Genomic DNA, 21,234 nt, shown 5'->3' on the forward strand with positions numbered 1-21,234 from the left:
GCTAGCCCAATGCATTCATTAGGATCCAAACAGAGATGAAGTGACCAAACACCTCCATGTTTTCCCTATTAAAATACAGTTACACAAGTAGTCACACGACCAAGTATAGTGAGACAAAAATAAAATGTGGTGCATTTCTAAGGAGGTAAAAGGGATAACTATATTGTGTGGCGGAATAATATTGGGAGCACTTAGACGGCGCAGTAATATCCTCACTCCAAAGTGAAACTGAAAGTGCAAGAGTGAGGATATTACTGCGCCACACAATATAGTTATCCCTCTTACCTGCTTACCAATGCACAGCTTTTATTTTGTCTCACCATACTTGGTCGTGTGGCTACTCGTGTAACTGTATTTCAATAGGGAAAACATAGAGGTGTTTGGTCGCTTCTAACTTCATCTCTGTTTGGATCCTAATGAATGCATTGGGCGAGCTAAGTGCTATCAAAGTTGCGCCGCGCACCAGAGCCAGTGAGTGCACGCATTGAAACGTGAGAGGTATGCATCAACTCGTCAACAAACATGCATAACTTTGTTCTATTGTCATGAATAGCCTATTTAAAATGTCCATTTACATTAAGGAGCCTACAAGTAAGTTAGCCAAACTGAACAGGAGCAAATTAACAAAACACTGACGTCTGTCTTCAAATTCTTCTCCGTTTTCAGCCGTCTCAATCTCCTATATTTCGGAAGTAGCCTATTTCGTATAATGTTTAGCCTAGATTACAAACGCTGCTTTGTAGGTTTTTGCTTTGTATTTCTAAATGTTTAAAATGTATAGGTATCATCTTGTTATTAATGACCTGATTTATCGTTCATATTCATAATCATAGCTGCGGGCCAGGGCGGGTTGTCAAAATAGATACAGTGGTGCGGTGCAGGCTGGGGCGGGCCAAATAATTTCATAAAAGCGGGACCCGCGGGTTGAAAAAATACCCGACCCGCGCATCACTAGTGTCTATCCCCTAGACTGGCACGTAACAATCCCTCTAGAAAAAACCCAAACTATCACAGGAATGGAGAGCACTGGGCAACTCATTCCAGCAACAAGGAACTAGGGGTGTTAATGAATAATCAACTATTCAATTATTTGTCATTAAGAAATGAGTCAACTGAATTTGAAACAAATGAATAATCATTAAGGTCTTCCGCATTTTTAGAACAGCACTAATTTCGCATGTAGAAGTTGAGAGTCTCATTGACCTATACAGTCAATGAGAGTTACCCACCGATTGGTGATCAACGCAACTAGAATATGACCCTCATACACGGACATTGCCCAGGTAGGACTTATTCATACCTGGAGTAAAAACTCCGGGTGTTTTAAGTAAGGGGAGGAGCCAGGGTTGACACACAATCGGTGGCTCTCAAACACTCTCCTCGATCCTCGATGCTCGGTCCTCGAGGGGCGTTCCCACTGATCTATAAGTAACACTGGATAGACTATCTATCCCATTGTTGCCGCCCTATCATTCTTCATCTAGATCAGTGGGGACGAGGATCGAGGAAGGAAGGGAGGGTGTAAAAAACACCAAATGAGAGTCACCCAATATATTGATAATGCTAAAAAAGAAATGAATTGAAAAGAAAGTCTGAAAATGACATCGTCTTTGCGCGTAGGTCCCACATGCCCCAGTATGCACTAACAATAAGAAGATCCTGAAGTTGCCATTTTAAGACAGTCTTTTCTTTTTACTGGGTTTGTTCAGTACCTAGATTATTGTTCTCTTCCAGTGGTAGCGAAACCCTGTACGCAAAGGCTATCACAACAATCTGACCATAACCTACAGTCTAAATTGTGATGCATTGGTTTTACAAAGAGTTTGGCTTGCTTTTTACTGTGTTCAGTGAAAAAGCAAGTGTTTCTGCAAGTTCCCCAATTGTGGGGCCATCGCCACATTTGCAAAATTGCTAGAATGCCATTTTCCTTCGTTAACCTACCAGTCGATCTCCTAGGCTATAATTTTTTGCGACTGAGCGCACATCTAATGTAACATGCAACAACCTGATTTCTATAATTAAAACAACTGCGACTGTCCTGTATGAAGTTACTTGGTGCTGTGTTTGTAAGGCAGTCAAAAGTCCGAGGCACACCGATATAGTGAAAAAAGTTAAAAATCCTTTATTGCATTGGATAAAAACGCCTATGTGTTTCGACTCTACTGAGTACTGAAGCAGTAGCCACAGCTACAAAATGAAGGTACTGTGGGAGAAAATGCATGTTTTTGCAATAAACTACATCAACACAGCAATATGTGGAGTGAAACTGAGAGGGCCCTACTTATTACCTCAGCCAAGGAGGTTATGTTTTCATCGGGGACCGGCGTCTGTCTGTTTGTTTGTCTGTTTGTTAGCAAGATAACTGAAAAAGTAATGAATGGATTTCGATGACATTTTCAAGGTCAGAAATTACCCAAAGAAGAAACGATAACATTTTGGGATTGATCCGTGACACCGTCGGGATTCTGGAGCCGTTTATGTTTTTCGCTTAGTGGTGTAATGGCATAGTATGGCCACTTGGTGGCGAGCTGAATAGTTTAGGTTCAAATGTATGACAACTTAGGAAGAACAATAGACCTCTGAAGTTTGCCTACAAAAAGGATCCGAAGCTGCCATCTTTTCCCATATAAGGAAATCCTGGAGTTAATTGAAGCTAACTGCCTATGGCAAGTTGCATTGTAAGTTAGCTCTGGTGTAGCAAAGATCAAAGTGTGCCATCTTCACCTACCGAAGATCACAGTATCCACTAGACGGCAGTGGACAAAACTTTGATGTGGAAAACGTCTGCAATTCCAATTTCTTCGTCCCTGCGAGAGTTTAACAGGTGTGATCATTCAAAATCCCCATGTTATTTTCCCATAGAAAAAATCTCATGATACCGGATCTCCTTATTTGGGCAAAGATGGTAGCTTTTGTGTAGGCAAACTTCGGAGGTCTATGCACCCACGTGACCTCCGGACTAAGAGTACTAGGGGGATGGTAGGGTAAGACCCGGGTGATGTCTAGGTCAAATTTGTATCACATTTGTGTTCATACATACAGCCCATCGCAGCGACATTTGGATCATGCCCAGATTCCAGAGTATATCCGAAAACAGCTTAAATGATTAAACTTTCAACTACTCCCATTTTCAGGTTCCTACTAGCTACCCCACGTCATTTTTGTCCAAAGAGTTAATACCCTCAATATCACTTTTTCAGTCAATCAATAGGCATGGCATAGAAATGTATAATGGTCCAGTCTTACTGGAAATATGTTAGTCTTCCATTCTACAAAGTTTGAGGCAGGCTAGGGATAATACTTTCTACAATATTAATATCCAAATATGGCTCCCAATGTAAGCTATTTTTGTAAGTGTAAGGGCAAAGACCATATGAAAACAATGGAAATGAACAACATTTTTAAAAGGTTTTCTTTTTGGGACCTATACATTATGTAGACAGACTCTGAGCAAAATCTGAGACTGTTAGGGTTAGCCATTTTCCTGGATTCTGTCTGATTTGACACAGAATGACCCATGCATCAAATAATTATTTCATGTGTGTTCAAACTGAAAATAATGTCTGAGCAGAAACATATGAGTAAGTATCTTTCATTTGTGGAAATGTAATGGACTAGAAATCTGCATCACAAAACTGTGTCAATAAATACTGAAATGTGTGTGAGAATACAATGAATCAGATTATGTATGAATCATAATCTAATTCTACAGATGTCAGGACCGAGAATGACATCCCTAACTACTTCTTACCTCTTTGACTCTCTCTCTTCGGGAATCAAGTAGGTACTGCTGTTGAAGACATTCTCTCTCCTTTGCCACTCTTCTCTCTTCCTCTTGTTCCTGCCGTTTTCGTTCTAACTCTTCCTTCTCTCTCTGCCTCCTCCTCTCCTCCACCTGAGTGTTGATTGCTCGCTGTAACATAACCACACACAGACATGAGGAACTACATTCTTTTAATCATGACCATAAGCAGTGTTGTTGTTAGATGATAAACTGGTTGAGCTGACTACCTGGTGCTCTAACTGCTTCAGACGCTTCCTCTCTCTCTCCTCTATCTGGGCAGGGTCCAAAAGAGCAGTCATAGTGCGAAGGTAGCTAAAAGGTGAAGGATATATAATCAACATAATTCAAACATATACAACACATGTACACAATCACAGCCTCATTTAATGCATTTTCTTTGCAGTTCTTCAAATAAAAGAGGGAGCATGACTACAATAGCTGCGTTGGGATTTCAGAGATAACTAGAAATGCAATTCCAAGGAATTACCAGTGCATGAAAATGCAAAAAAAAGATAGATAATGTAGATCTGGTTACTAAGGTGTAGCTTGGGTAAACATGGTGGTTGCATAGTTTACAGAGAGTTGATAGTGTGAAGGTAGACAGTTTAAAGCTGAAACATTCCAGTTCTAACTTAACTAATGATTTCTATTCATGTTAAAATGTTGATTAGCTAACTTAGCTAATGATTTCTAGCAGTTGTGCTAAAAATGCTAATTATGCTAGCAATGCTAACTTTACTAACAATGCCAACCAGGTTGACTAGCTAACTTAACCGATGATTTCTAGCAGTAATGTTAAAAACGCTAACTATGCTAAAAATGCTAATTATGCTAGCAATGCTAACTTTACTAACAATGCCAACCAGGTTGACTAGCTAACTTAACCGATGATTTCTAGCAGTAATGTTAAAAACGCTAACTATGCTAACAATGCTAGAATTGGTAACAATGCTAACCAGGTTGATAAGCTAACTTAGTTGATGATTTTTTGCAGTTATGTTAAAAATGCTAGCTATGTTAACAATGCTTACCATGCTAACTAGATAACTTGGTAGTGAGGACTTTTATTTTGAAACATTTGTTGCTAGGGTATCCATGGTGGCCACTATCAGGAAACAAGAAGTTACTGCAGTATAATCATGTTGGTTGCTATGGAAACGGTCATAAACGCTTAATTTTAATGGTTGCTATGTTGGTTGCTAGGTACATTGAGGTTTCATGTAGTTGACTGGAGGCATAGTTGATGATAACTGACAGTTGGAATGGTTGAACAGTTAAATAGTTGAGTAGTTTCAATGGTTAAATGATTTAATAGTGTATTATTACAGTGAGGACTTTTATTTTGAAACAGTTGTGGACAGAGGGAACAGTTAAAGGGATAGTTCGGATTCTAAGACACGAAGTTGTATGGGTTCCCTGTCAGCAACGTAGTGCATCAGCACTGACTTACCCCCGACAGCGTCCTGTGAGCCGAGATCCAGCCGGTTTTAGATCGTTTTTGATGCTGAAGAAAGTAGTCCGGCAAGTTTCTGGGGTCACGAAAGTAAAGTGTTTTTCTTCTCAAAACCATATGCGTTCAACAGAGTGATATATTTGCACCACAAAAACGTTGTCCAGGAAAAATTCAAACCTCGTTATCACTTACTTATTTTTCGCGATTCCTATCACTGCGCGCTACTGACAGCTGGACAACGTTTTTGTGGTGCAAATATATCACTCTGTTGAACGCATATGGTTTTGAGAGGAAAAACACTTTACTTTCGTGACCCCAGAAACTTGCTGAAGAAAATAGTCCGGCATCAAAAACGATCAAAAACCGGCTGGATCTCGGCTCACAGGACGCTGTCGGGGGTAAGTCAGTGCTGATGCACTACGTTGCTGACAGGGAACCCATACAACTTCGTGTCTTAAAATCCGAACTATCCCTTTAACAGGATATGTAGTCTTCAGAGAGATTGTATGCTTAAAGCCAGAGAAACTGACAGTTGATACAGGTGTAATCAATTTAACTGGCTAGTCTTAAGAGAGCCAGAGTGTATGCTTAAAGCCTGAGACAGAGTAGATTGTTTAAAAGTTGAATGTAGATCGTCTAATTGATGTTGATAGGCAGACTGTTTAGAATGGGTGGATGAGTGAATGGTTTGAAGAAGATGAATGGATAGAAAGTTGGATGGAATTAGGAAGACTTATGTTGATACTGTTGATACAGGGGAACAGAAAATGTAGTCTCAAGAGAGCCAGTGTATGTTAAAAACCTGAGAGAGAGAGAGAGAGCTGCTGCACCTGGACTGGCCACCTGGCGTAACATTCTAATTGCTGCCGTGATGTCATAATGAGCAATGTTAAGTCTATGGGGAAATTTTTAATAGTTTTTAATTTATAGTTCAAAAAGTATAAAAGTTACAAAGTTAAAAAATACATTGCGCTGATGTCCTAAGCAAGACCTTCGTAACACAGTTTGAATGAAGTTTCTACGTTAAACGGTTCAAGCTGAATTGCGTGCGTTAGAAGAAGAACTAGAAATGCAATTCCAAGGAATTACCAGTGCATGAAAATGCAAAAATAGATAGATAATGTAGATATGGTTACTAAGGTGTAGCTAGGGTAAACATGGTGGTTGCATAGTTTACATACAGAGAGTTGATAGTGTGAAGGTAGACAGTTTAAAGATGAAACATTCCAGTTCTAACTTAACTAATGATTTCTATTCATGTTAAAATGTTGATTAACTAACTTAGCTAATGATTTCTAGCAGTTACGCTAAAAATGCTAATTCTGGTAGCAATGCTAACTTTACTAACAATGCTAACCAGGTTGATTAGCTAACTTAACCGATGATTTCTAGCAGTAATGATAAAAATGCTAACTATGCTAACAATGCTAAATTTGCTAACAATGCTAACCAGGTTGATTAGCTAACTTAGTTGATGATTTTTTGCAGTTATGCTAACAATGCTAACTATGCTAACCATGCTAACTTGCTAGTGAGGACTTTTATTTTGAAACATTTGTTGCTAGGGTATCCATGGTGGCCACTATCAGGAAACAAGAAGTTACTGCAGTATAACCATGTTGGTTGCTATGGAAACGGTCATAAACACTTAATTTTAATGGTTGCTATGTTGGTTGCTAGGTACATGGAGGTTTCATGTAGTTGACTGGAGGCATAGTGGATGATAACTGACAGTTGGAATGGTTGAACAGTTAAATAGTTGAGTAGTTTCAATGGTTAAATGATTTAATAGTGTATTATTGCAGTGAGGACTTTTATTTTGAAACAATTGTGGACAGAGGAAACAGTTAACAGGATATGTAATCTTCAGAGAGATTATATGCTTAAAGCCAGAGAAACTGACAGTTGATACAGGTGTAATCAATTTAACTGGCTAGTCTTAAGAGAGCCAGAGTGTGCTTAAAGCCTGAGACAGAGTAAATCATTTAAAAGTTGAATGTAGATAGTCTAATTAATGTTGATAGACAGAGAGTTTAATGGATGTTGATAGACAGTTCAATGGGTGGATGAGTGAATGGTCTGAAGAAGATGAATGGATAGAAAGTTGGATGGAATGTGCCTTATATTCTTGTAGAATGGAGAGACACAGCTCTCTACTGAGAGTAGTGGGTACAGATACAGGTGTAATCAATTTAAATGGCTAGTCTTAAGAGAGCCAGAGTGTGCTTAAAGCCTGAGACAGAGTAGATTGTTTAAAAGTTGAATGTAGATCGTCTAATTGATGTTGATAGGCAGACTGTTTAGAATGGGTGGATGAGTGAATGGTTTGAAGAAGATGAATGGATAGAAAGTTGGATGGAATTAGGAAGACTTATGTTGATACAGTTGATACAGGGGAACAGAAAATGTAGTCTCAAGAGAGCCAGTGCATATTTAAAGCCTGACACTTGGGCTACACTGGATGCGTTACGTTACGTCGCGTTCTAGAAGCGTATTGTTACTTATCGACTGGCTACACTGGCTGCGTACGTTCAGCGATAAGTCAAGAGCAAGAAGTGTGTTTTGGATTTGCCGTTTTTCAGCTCAGTGCACCGGCTTTCCACTGATTCATAGTTTACATAGCCTACATAATAAATACAACCAGGGTGAGGGTTAGCCTACACCTCTACCTCTGCTGAATGAATTTCATCCTCGGGGGACTTGTCAATTATTTCAAAACAATTGAAAATGAAATAACAGGCAGGTTGTGACAGGGCTTACAAAGGGGCGTCTGCAGGAATGAATGCTATGGTACGCACACCAATCCACATGCAATAATACAACAAAAACGTCTAACAGTGATCTACTCATTTGGACAACGTTACACTAAGTTACTGCTAAGTTACATTTAGTTTTGTTCTAGCGTACCGTTAACGTCTGGTTTTAAACAGTTGTAATGCTAACGTTCCGACAAGCACACAAATTGTCTACCTTATTGCCCATCTGGAATAACTCCTCTAGCAAATTGCTGCCTCCATCTTCCATTCTCTCTCTTTTCGTTGCTTAAAAGAACTTGCGATATCCATGATGACTACTGAGTTAGTGATTTAGGTTCACATTGTGTGCTGATAACCATAGATAGCCGAGTAAAAGAAAACAACAAGCAGCCTAGTTGCGCACCTGCGTGCGTAATCTCTCCTGCTCAAACAAAATATCCACTTAAGCGGGCCATCAGACGAAGACGAGCGCATTGTGTTTGTTAGGGATGACAAACTTGTCAGAATTTAAAAAAAAAAAAAAAAAAAAACTCTTCCTGCTGACGTCTCAGACATAGCCTTTGCTTCTGAGAGTTTCGAGAATAGGCCTATAATGCCACGGAGTCCAAGGAGACAATCTCCGCAAAGTGGGGAGAACTGGGACGATGAAACACTTTTTATTTAAGCCTAAACGTAATTTAGCCTACAAAGATATCGTAGGGTAGGCTACAACACCAAAAGTGAATATTTTGTCACTAGCAACCTACATCTGTCCTCCGTCAAATACAGTTGCATTTACAGCTCTGAACAAAACCGTTCTTGAGTTATAGGGCTATTTGAGAAGTCCAACGTCCGTTTTGTTTCATTTTCCCATGGTAGCAAATGAAACAGCATGGGGGACGAATAACTTAGCCTACAGTTTCACAAAGCTATGTAAACTTCCCACAACTTCAATATTTGACATCATGAATGGTACTTCAAATATGTGTTATTGTGGATAGATTGCTGCTGGGCTATTGCCTACGTCTAGGTTCATGTCTGTTAACAACTCATTGCCGTCGGTGAAGCGCGGCTATCTCCCTGTTAATTGCATTTGGCTGAGCAACGGAGGTTAATAGGCCTATACTCCGTTTTGTCCAAATTAGGCTATGTCTGTCTATCGCTCCCCATGTCAACAGCAGACTACCAACATAGTGCCATAAATCAAATCCTCTGATGAGTAAAACAGAATGAACGTGTCCACTAAATAGTCTGTTAACGTGCGCTTGTTCCCTGCTCAGAGTTTCGCAGAGATGTGGATAAAAGAAGGCCACACAAAGTCCGACATCAAAGTAAGCTGTTTAGCCTACTTAGTCCAATAAGCGGAATTATTTTGACATGATGTGATAGTAATCGATTAGGTTTATGGTACATTTTACTGTCCGTTAGCCCTAATTCCTCTGCCCTGTTCGCGTGATCCTCATTAGTGGGTCGACTGAAACATTTAGGCTATCTCCCACATCGCAGGTGTGGCCATCGCAGACAATTAAATGGTTCATGTCCTTACATTAACGATGAATGTTCAACTTTTCGAAGTGTTGTAGGACCTGTTAACGCTAAAGAATTAGGCCTGTTGATAGTTTTTTTTTTTTTTTTTAAACATCCCCCCTCTGTTATTTTTTTTTTTTTGACAAATCGCACCCCATCAATACAATACACAAATCCTCTTCAGATAGGCCTAGTGTTTCTATACAATGACTGCGCATAGGCTCCTTATACGTCAAAAGAAAAAAAATAGAAGACAAGTCTATTTCTACGGCTTCGATGCGGCATGACTTAGCGCTGCCACTACTGGTGTAGCCAGTTCCATTGATTATAGTGGAATCTAATTGTTACGTCAGATGTGGCTTTGACTTAACCAGACTTAACGTAACGTAACGCAGCCGTAACGTATCCGGTGTAGCCTCCCCGTGAGAGAGAGAGAGAGAGAGCTGCTGCACCTGGACTGGCCACCTGGCGTAACATTCTAATTGCTGCCGTGATGTCATAATGAGCAATGTTAAGTCTATGGGGAAATTTTTAATAGTTTTTAATTCATAGTTTAAACAGTATAAAAGTTACAAAGTTGAAAAATATATTGCACATGTCTCCTTAGTAAGACCTACGTAGCAAAGTTTGAATCAAGTTTCTACGTTAAACGGTTTTAGCTGAATTGCGAGCGTTAGAAGAAGAAGTGGAATAATAATAACTAGAAATGCAATTCCAAGGAATTACCAGTGCATGAAAATGCAAAAATAGATAGATAATGTAGATATGGTTACTAAGATGTAGCTAGGGTAAACATGGTGGTTGCATAGTTTACAGAGAGTTGATAGTGTGAAGGTAGACAGTAGATGAAACATTCCAGTTCTAACTTAACTAATGATTTATATTCATGTTAAAATGTTGATTAGCTAACTTAGCTAATGATTTCTAGCAGTTATGCTAAAAATGCTAATTATGCTAGCAATGCTAACTTTACTAACAATGCTAACCAGGTTGATTAGCTAACTTATCCGATGATTTCTAGCAGTAATGCTAAAAATGCTAACTATGCTAACAATGCTAAATTTGCTAACAATGCTAACCAGTTTGATTAGCTAACTTAGTTAATGATTTTTTGCAGTTATGCTAAAAATGCTAACTATGCTAACAATGCTAACCATGCTAACTAGCTAACTTGCTAGTGAGGACTTTTATTTTGAAACATTTGTTGCTAGGGTATCCATGGTGGCCACTATCAGGAAACAAGAAGTTACTGCAGTATAATCATGTTGGTTGCTATGGAAACGGTCATAAACACTTAATTTTAATGGTTGCTATGTTGGTTGCTAGGTACATGGAGGTTTCATGTAGTTGACCGGAGGCATAGTGGATGATAACTGACAGTTGGAATGGTTGAACAGTTCAATAGTTGAGTAGTTTCAATGGTTAAATGATTTAATAGTGTATTATTGCAGTGAGGACTTTTATTTTGAAACAGTTGTGGACAGAGGAAGCAGTGAAACAGGATCTGTAGTCTTAATGAGATTGTATGCTTAAAGCCTTAGACAGAAGGTGCCTCTCATATAGCGTTTACGTGTCTTCTCTCGCTCCTCGATCCTCACTGATCTACATAAAGAATGATGGAGCGGCAACAATGGGATAGTCTAGCCCTTCTTCTATCTTTCTTTATGTAGATCAGTGAGGAGCGAGGAGCGAGGGAGGACATATAAACGCTGCTTGAGAGGCACCCACAGTAAATACTTTAAAAGTTGTATATGTAGATAGTCTAATTAATGTTGATAGACAGAATGTTTAATGGATGTTGATAGGCAGATTGTTTAATAGATATTGATTGACAGTTTAATGGGTGGATGAGTGAATGGTCTGAAGAAGATGAATGGATAGAAGGTTGGATGGAATGTGCCTTATATTCTTGTTAAGAGAGACACTGATACAGCTCTGTGAGAGTAGTTGATACAGGTGTAATCAATTTAACTGGCTAGTCTTAAGAGAGCCAGAGAGACAGAGTAAATAATTTAAAAGTTGAATGTAGATAGTCTAATTAATGTTGATAGACAGAGAGTTTAATGGATGTTGATAGACAGATTGTTTAATAGATGTTGATAGACAGTTTAATGGGTGGATGAGTGAATGGTCTGAAGAAGATGAATGGATAGAAAGTTGGATGGAATGTGCCTTATATTCTTGTAGAGTGGAGAGACACAGCTCTCTAATGAGAGTGGTGGATACAGATACAGGTGTAATCAATTTAACTGGCTAGTCTTAAGATCCAGAGTGTATCCTTAAACCCTGAGACAGAGTAGATTGTTTAAAAGTTGAATGTAGATCGTCTAATTGATGTTGATAGGCAGACTGTTTAGAATGGGTGGATGAGTGAATGGTTTGAAGAAGATGAATGGATAGAAAGTTGAATGGAATTAGGAAGACTTATGTTGATACAGGGGAACAGAAAATGTAGTCTCAAGAGAGCCAGTGTATGTAGCCTGAGAGAGAGAGAGAGCTGCTGCACCTGGACTGGCCACCTGGCGTAACATTCTAATTGCTGCCGTGATGTCATAATGAGCAATGTTAAGTCTATGGGGAAATTTTTAATAGTTTTTAATTCATAGTTTAAAAAGTATAAAAGTTACAAAGTTGAAAAATATATTCCACAGGTCTCCTAAGTAAGACCTACGTAGCAAAGTTTGAATCAAGTTTCTACGTTAAACGGTTCAAGCTGAATTGCGAGCGTTAGAAGAAGAAGTGGAATAATAATAACTAGAAATGCAATTCCAAGGAATTACCAGTGCATGAAAATGCAAAAAAAATTAGATATGGCTACTAAGGTGTAGCTAGGGTAAACATGGTGGTTGCATAGTTTAAAGAGAGTTGATGGTGTTAAGGTAGACATTTTAAAGCTTAAACATTCCTGTCCTAACTTAACTAATGATTTCTAACAGGTATTCTAAAATGTTGACTATGCTAACAATGATAACCAGGTTGATAAGTTAACTTAGCTGATGATTTCTAGCAGTAATGCTAAAAATGTTAACTATGCTAACATTGCTAACTATGTTAACAATGCTAACCATGTTGATTAGCTAACTTAGCTAATCATTTTAGCAGATGTGCTAAAAATGCTAACTATGCTAACAGTGCTAACCAGGTTGATTAGCTAACTTAGCTAATCATTTTTAGCAGTTATGCTAAAAATGCTAACTATGCTAACCATGCTAACAATGCTAACTTGCTAGTGAGGACTTTTATTTTGAAACAGTAGTTGCTAGGGTATCCATGGTGCCCACTATCAGGAATAAAGAAGTTACTGTAGTATAATCATGTTGGTTGCTATGGAAACTGTCAAAACGCTTAGTTTTAATGGTTGCTATGTTGGTTGCTAGGTAGATGGAGGTTTCATTTAGTTGACTGGAGGCATAGTTGATGATAACTGACAGTTGGAATGGTTGAACAGTTAAATAGTTGAGTAGTTTCAGTGGTTAAATGATTTAATAGTGTATTATTGCAGTGAGGACTTTTATTTTGAAACAGTTGTGGAAAGAGGAAACAGTTAACAGGATATGTAGTCTTCACAGAGCTATTGTATGCTAAAAGCCTGAGAGAGAGAGGGCTGCTGCAGGTGGGGCTGGCCACCTGGCATAAGATTCTAATTGCTCAACGACCCGATTGTGATGTCATAGAGGCCAATGTTAAGTCTATGGGGAAATTTTTAATAGTTTTTATTTAATAGTTCAAAAAGTATAAAAGTTACAAAGTTGAAAAGTCATAGCAACCCGATCCATTAGAATACCTACGTTACAAAGTTTGAATGAAGTTTCTAAGTTAAACGGTTGAAGAGAAATTGCGGTTAGAAAAAGTGGTAAGCGGAATAATAATAACTATAAGAAGCCTAGGAAGAACAGTACAGTGCATTTGCATGCACTGTAATAAGAAACCTAGGAAGAACAATATAGTGCATTTTCATGCACTATAATAATAATAAGAAACCTAGGAAGAACAATATAGTGCATTTTCATGCACTATAACTAGAGAAAGCAATTCCAGGGAATTACGAGTGCATGAAAATTTAAACATTTCTGCTCAGTAAAATATTGTTAGATAATGTTTCAAATATCATTCAAGCACAAAGATAGAGGTGAAGTAGAAAAAAGGTTGATGGGAGTCATAGTTGATGACAATTAACAGTTGGAATGGGCAAGAAGTTAATCAGTTGAGTAGTTCAAATAGTTGAGCTAAATGAGTTAAATAGTTGCATATAGTTTAAATAGTTAAATTATTAAATACGGAATTATGGCACTGATGACTTATTTTGAAACAGTTGTGGGCAGAGGAAATAGGTGGTGGTAGTCATAGTTGAAGACAACTGGCAGTTAAAATTGCTGAACAGTTGATTAATTAGTTTAAAGTAGTAATAAATGTAGTTAAAGTAGTTTAAATGTTTAATTATTTAATTGTGAATAATTGTAGTAAGGACTTTCATTATGAAACAGTTTTGGGTGGAGGAAACAGTTGGTGGGAGTCATAACTGATTAACTCTGACAGTTGGAAAAGCGTAACAGTTAAAAAGTTGAGTAGTTTAAATAGTTGAATTAATTAATAGTGAATTGTTTTAGTGAGGACTCATATTTTTGAAACAGTTTCAGACAGTAGAAACAGCTGGAGGGAGTCATAGTTGATGCAAACTGACAGTTGGAATAGCCAAACAGTTAAATAGTCGAATTAATTCATAGTGAATTTAGTTTCAGGCAGTAGAAACAGTTGGAGGGAGTCATAGTTGATGAAAACTGACAGTTGGAATAGCCAAACAGTTAAATAGTTGAGTAGTTTAAATAGTTGAGTAGTTGAAATAGTTGAATTAATTAAAAGTGAATTTAGTTTCAGGCAGTAGAAACAGTTGGAGGGAGTCATAGTTGATGAAAACGGACAGTTGGAATAGCCAAACAGTTAAATAGTTGAGTATAAATAGTTGAGTAGTTTAAATAGTTAATGACAACTGACAGTTAAAATGGCTGAACAGTTAAATAGTTGAGTAGTTTAAATGGTTGAACGATTTGATAGTGAATTATGGTAGTGAGGACTTTTATTTTGAAACAGTTGTGGGCAGAGGAAACTGTTGATGGGATACATAGCTGATGACAACTGTAATTCGGAATTGCTAAAGAGTTAAATAGTTGCATAGTTTAAATAGTTACATTATTAAATACGGAATAAGGACACTAATGACTTATTTTGAAACAGTTGTGGACAGAGGAAATAGGTGGTGAGAGTCATAGTTGAAGACAACTGGCAGTTAAAATGGCTGAACAGTTGATTAATTGAGCAGTTTAAATGTTTAATTCTTTAATTGTGAATAATTGTAGTAAGGACTTTCATTATGAAACAGTTTCAGGCAGTAGAAACAGTTGGAGGGAGTCATAGTTGATGACAGCTGACAGTTAAAATGGATGAAAAGTTAAATAGTTGAACAGTTTAAATAGTTGAATTAATTAATAGTGAATTATTTGAGTGAGGACTTTTATTTTGAAAAGTTTCAGGCAGTAGAAACAGTTGGAGGGAGTCATAGTTGATGCAAACTGACAGTTGGAATAGCCAAACAGTTAAATAGTTGAGTAGTTTAAATAGTTGAATTAATTAATAGTGAATTTAGTTTCAGGCAGTAGAAACAGTTGGAGGGAGTCATAGTTGATGAAAACAGAGAGTTGGAATAGCCAAACAGTTAAATAGTTGAGTATAAATAGTTGAGTAGTTTAAATAGTTGATGACAACTGACAGTTAAAATGGCTGAACAGTTAAATAGTTGAGTAGTTTAAATGGTTGAATGATTTGATAGTGAATTATGGTAGTGAGGATTTTTATTTTGAAACAGTTTTGGGCACAGGGAACAGTTGAATAGGATCTGTAGTCTTATTAGAGCCAGACTTTATGCTTAAAAGCCTGAGAGAGAGAGTTCTGGCATACAGTAGGATTCTAGAAGCCTTAGAGTTCTGGGATAGGATTCTAAAAGCCTGGGAGAGAGAGTTCTGGCATAGGATTCTAATCGGTGATGTCATAATCATAATGTTAAGTCTATGGGGAAATTTTGATAGTTTTAATTAAATAGTTTAAAAAGTATAAAAGTTACAAAGTTGAAAAATACAAAGCCCAAGTCACCTAAGTGAGATCTACGCAACACAGTTTGAATGAAGTTTCAAAGTTAAACCGTTGAAGTTGCATTAAACGCACAAAAAGCGTTGAAGAATAATAATAAGAATAGTTGGAATAACAATAGAGTGCATTTTTCATGCACTCTAATTCCAAGGAATTACCAGTGCATGAAAATGCAAAAATAGATAGATAATGTAGATATGGTTACTGAGGTGTAGCTAGGGTAAACATGGTGGTTGCATAGTTTACAGAGAGTTGATAGTGTGAAGGTAGACAGTTTAAAGATGAAACATTCCAGTTCTAACTTAACTAATGATTTCTATTCATGTTAAAATGTTGATTAGCTAACTTAGCTAATGATTTCTATCAGTTAAGCTAAAAATGTTAATTATGCTAGCAATGCTAACTTTACTAACAATGCTAACCAGGTTGATTAGCTAACTTAACCGATGATTTCTAGCAGTAATGTTAAAAATGCTAACTATGCTAACAATGCTAAATTTGCTGACAATGCTAACCAGGTTGATTAGCTAACTTAGTTGATGATTTTTTGCAGTTATGCTAAAAATGCTAACTATGTTAACAATGTTAACTATGCTAACCATGCTAACTAGCTAACTTGCTAGTGAGGACTTTTATTTTGAAACATTTGTTGCTAGGGTATCCATGGTGGCCACTATCAGGAAACAAGAAGTTACTGCAGTATAATCATGTTGGTTGCTATGGAAACGGTTATAAACACTTAATTTTAATGGTTGCTATGTTGGTTGCTAGGTACATGGAGGTTTCATGTACTTGACTGGAGGCATAGTGGATGATAACTGACAGTTGGAATGGTTGAACAGTTCAATAGTTGAGTAGTTTCAATGGTTAAATGATTTAATAGTGTATTATTGCAGTGAGGACCTTTATTTTGAAACAGTTGTGGACAGAGGAAGTAGTGAAACAGGATCTGTAGTCTTAATGAGATTGTATGCTTAAAGCCTGAGACAGAAGGTGCCTCTCATAGCGTTTACGCGTCCTCTCTCGCTCCTCACTGATCTACATAAAGAATGATGGAGCGGCAACAATGGGATAGTCTAGCCCTTCTTCTATCTTTCTTTATGTAGATCATTGAGGATCGAGGAGCGAGGGAGGACATATAAACGCTGCTTGAGAGGGACCCACAGTAAATACTTTAAAAGTTGTATGTAGATAGTCTAATTAATGTTGATAGACTGAATGTTTAATGGATATTGATAGGCAGATTGTTTAATAGATATTGATTGACAGTTTAATGGGTGGATGAGTGAATGGTCTGAAGAAGATGAGTGGATAGAAGGTTGGATGGAATGTGCCTTATATTCTTGTTAAGAGAGACACTGATACAGCTCTCTGAGAGTAGTTGACACAGGTGTAATCAATTTAACTGGCTAGTCTTAAGAGAGCCAGAGTAGGCCTACTCTTAAAGCCTGAGACAGAGTAAATAATTTAAAAGTTGAATGTAGATAGTCTAATTAATGTTGATAGACAGAGAGTTTCATGGATGTTGATAGACAGATTGTTTAATAGATGTTGATAGACAGTTTAATGGGTGGATGAGTGAATGGTCTGAAGAAGATGAATGGATAGAATGTTGGATGGAATGTGCCTTATATTCTTGTAGAATGGAGAGACACAGAGAATGTATCTGAGAGTAGTGGATACAGATACAGGTGTAATCAATTTAACTGGCTAGTCTTAAGAGAGCCAGCCTGAGACAGAGTAGATTGTTTAAAAGTTCAATGTAGAGCGTCTAATTGATGTTGTTGATAGGCAGACTGTTTAGAATGGGTGGATGAGTGAATGGTTTGAAGAAGATGAATGGATATAAAGTTGGATGGAATTAGGAGGACTTATTTTGATACTGTTGTGCGCAGAGGATACAGGGGAACAGAATATGTAGTCTTCAGAGAGGAGCCTGAGAGAAACTGACAGTTGGTGCCCAGGTGGCTGACCAGCTGGGGTAACATTCTAATTGCTGCCGTGATGTCATAATGAGCAATGTTAAGTCTATGGGGAAATTGTTAATAGTTTTTATTTAATAGTTCAAAAAGTATAAAAGTTACAAAGTTGAAAAATACAAAGCACACATGGCATAAGCAAGACCTACGCAACAACGTTTGAATGAAGTTTCTACGTTAAACGGTTGAAGCTGAATTGCGAGCGTTAGAAGAAGAAGAATAAGAAGCCTAGGAAGAACAGTACAGTGCATTTTCATGCACTGTAACTAGAAAAGCAATTCCAAGGAATTACCAGTGCATGAAAATGCAAAAAAAAAATATAGATAGATAATGTAGATATGGTTACTAAGGTGTAGCTAGGGTAAACATGGTGGTTGCATAGTTTAAAGAGAGTTGATAGTGTTAAGGTAGACATTTTAAAGCTTAAACATTCCTGTTCTAACTATGCTAACAATGATAACCAGGTTGATTGGTTTACTTGGCTAATGATTTCTAGCAGTAATGCTAAAATGCTAACTATGCTAACAATGCTAACTATGTTAACAATGCTAACTAGGTTGATTAGCTAACTTAGCTAATCATTTCTAGCAGCTATGCTAAAAATGCTAACTATGCTAGCTATGCTAACTAGCTAACTTGCTACTGAGGACTTCTATTTTGAAACATTTGTTGATAGGGTATCCATGGCTGCCACTATCAGGAATAAAGAAGTTACTGTAGTAAAATCATGTTGGTTGCTGTGGAAACGGTCATAAACGCTTAATTTTAATGGTTGCTATGTTGGTTGCTAGGTACATGGAGGTCTCATGTAGTTGACTGGAGGCATAGTTGAAGATAACTGACAGTTGGAATGGTTGAACAGTTAAATAGTTGAGTTGTTTCAATAGTTAAATGATTTAATAGTGTATTATTGCAGTGAGGACTTTTATTTTGAAACAGTTGTGGAAAGAGGAAACAGTTAACAGGATATGTAGTCTTCACAGAGAGATTGTATGCTTAAAGCCTGAGAGAGAGAGGGCTGCTGCAGGTGGGGCTGGCCAGAGCCATATAAAGAGAGAGTTGCGACAACTCCATTGACGCTAATGTTCCATATTTTCTCAACAATAGTTCCCGGAAGTTAGGATCGAACACTCGTTAACAGACTGTAAAAGACGGTTATTTTATGATTCTAACGAACAGTCAAAATCGCTTCCGGGAACTATTTGAACTACTTGAAGTTACACGAACCACGTCACAAACTGAATTTTCTGTACCCGGGTTGTCGCAACTCTCTCTTTATATGGCTCTGGGGCTGGCCACCTGGGATAAGATTCTAATTGCTTAATGACCCAATTGTGATGTCATAGAGGCCAATGTTAAGTCTATGGGGAAATTTGTAATAGTTTTTCATTTTTAGTTTAAAAAGTATAAAAGTTACAAAGTTGAAAAATACATAGCAGCATTCCCTTATTTAAGACCTACGTTGCGACGTTTGAATGAAGTTTCTAGGTTAAACGGTTCAACCTGAATAGAAAAAATGAATTTGATCAGCGGAATAATAAGAAGAAGAATAGGAAGAACAGTACAGTGCATTTTCATGCACTGTAATAAGAAACCTAGGAAGAACAAGATAGTGCATTTTCATGCACTATAATAATAAGAAGTAGAAGAAGAAGCCTAGGAAGAACAGTACAGTGCATTTTCATGCACTGTAATAATAAGAAGTAGTAGAAGAAGAAGAAGCCTAGGGATAACAGTACAGTGCATTTTCATGCACTGTAATTACGACACACTCAGGTTAGTGATTTACTTCACATATATATATCCAGTATGAAGGTAGTTAACTAAAGAGGCAGACAAAAACCTTGCTTTTGGGGCGTTGTTTCCAGATGTTGTGTCCACACTGGACCTGCCTTGGCTGTCTCTCCCAGACAAGCTTATGGCCTCCCAGCCACTAGACATGGTTCTTGATGGAGAATGGTGGCGTGACAGGGAGCTGCCAAGCTCTGCCTCTCCCTTATCATAAGGCAAAAATGAGGGCTGAGGCACAAGACTTTTATGTAAGGAGTCAAAGTGCATTGCCCAGCGGTCATGGTCCTCAGCCTAAAAATAAAAAAATTACGTTAGTGAGAACATAAGCATTCTGAAACTAAAACATTTTTTGGATAACCGTATTTTCCGGACTTTAAGTCACTCCGGAGTACAAGTCGCACCAGTCCAAAAAAGAGGAAAAAAGCTCCCTCTAACTTTTGGGCTTTACACCTGTTGCAAGTGCACCAAGCTCCAATTTCATTCCACAAGCCTAGAGCACTCTCTCGCGGCTGTAGATTCCTTGGTTCATGTTTTTTTTAATGCATATACTGTATGTCGCACCCAGCCAAAATGGGGAGAAAAAAAAACTGTGACTTACAGTCAGGAAAATACGGTAATAGCCATGACCCAGTCAGGGCAAAGTCATAATTTAAAAACATAAAGTTGTGTAGTTGAACAGGTCATATGCTGTACTTGGTTGTGAAGTAGTTTCTCCTGCCTACGTCTCTGCTGGACCTCTTGCCTCTGCTGATCCAGCTCCTGCAGCCAAAGCCTCTGTTGTTCCTTCTTTTCTACACTGAACGCCTCATTTGAAGGAGCCGCCTCCTGTCAAGTCAAATCAGAAGTTCACATTGGTCTTAACAGATTACTGGCACATACATGTCTATACTCCATGCTCAATGGTCACATTAGTGATAATATTTTACACACTACGACTGTATGTCCTCAATATCATGCTATGGTAAAATCATACCCCCAGGACAAAAGCAGAGCGGATGGCAGAAGGCAGGTCCCTTTGGCTGCTGAAGGTTGATCCCTGGCTGTCTGTACCTCCCATACCAGAGGCTACACAAAACTTCTCTTTCTGCAGCTGTAACACACAAATGCGTCTACATTGACTGCCACCAATGGAAAAGTTGCCAATGGTTCCTCACAAAAAGTGACCTCGGTAAGAATAGATTATTTAGAGTGATCGGTAAAACCTTTCATGTCATTTAATTATAAATGATTGTTACAGGGACTGTCTGAAATTGGGCATAAAATAAAAACTGCATTCAGCTGTTTTACTATGGGAAAAATAACACAGGGATTTGGAATTGTCACACCTGTTTAACTCTCGCGGGGGCGATGAAATCGGAAATGTAGACGTTTTCCTGAACACACATTTGTCCTCTGCCTTGCGTGGATACTGTGATCTCGGCTATGAGAAGGCAGCACACTTTTTTTTGCTACCCAGAGCTAACATGCGATGCAACTTGCCATTTAAGGAACACTTCACAGTTTTTTCATATTAAACTATGTTATTCGCTTAAGGCGAGACACCCCAGGTGAATAGGGGAAAATTTTAAACTTAAAGATATCTTCATGAAACTTTACCAGTTGAATACTCACATAAATAGGAGAATAAAATGTATTGCAAGTTTTCTTTAATTGAATGTTTAAATATGCTAATTAGGCTATATGTCATTAAATATGCGCTAATTTGCATATATTTTGATGCGAAGGATCTGACCATTGGAAAAAGCCAGGTTGAAAATTATTTTTTTGTTGTGTTAATATATCAAATAAAAAAACATTTACAGAGGGGATTATGAATATCTTCTT

At 37.8% G+C, this 21,234-nt stretch overlaps 1 protein-coding gene across 5 annotated transcripts in view; it reads right to left on the reverse strand.

The window, feature by feature from the left end:
• Positions 1-21,234, reverse strand: part of ccdc66 (coiled-coil domain containing 66) — a 42,065-nt gene that overhangs the window by 8,665 nt on the left and 12,166 nt on the right. For all 5 annotated transcript variants that reach the window (XM_062544822.1, XM_062544823.1, XM_062544820.1 and 2 more), the window contains exons 8-12: positions 20,384-20,500; positions 20,104-20,235; positions 19,463-19,701; positions 4,012-4,096; positions 3,752-3,913 (exon numbers count right to left, since the gene is read on the reverse strand). In XM_062544822.1, coding sequence (XP_062400806.1) covers positions 3,752-3,913; positions 4,012-4,096; positions 19,463-19,701; positions 20,104-20,235; positions 20,384-20,500 — 735 coding nt within the window. The remainder of the gene's footprint in view (positions 1-3,751; positions 3,914-4,011; positions 4,097-19,462; positions 19,702-20,103; positions 20,236-20,383; positions 20,501-21,234) is intronic.

This window comes from Sardina pilchardus, chromosome 9, assembly GCF_963854185.1.
Source record: "Sardina pilchardus chromosome 9, fSarPil1.1, whole genome shotgun sequence".
Taxonomy (NCBI): domain Eukaryota; kingdom Metazoa; phylum Chordata; class Actinopteri; order Clupeiformes; family Clupeidae; genus Sardina; species Sardina pilchardus.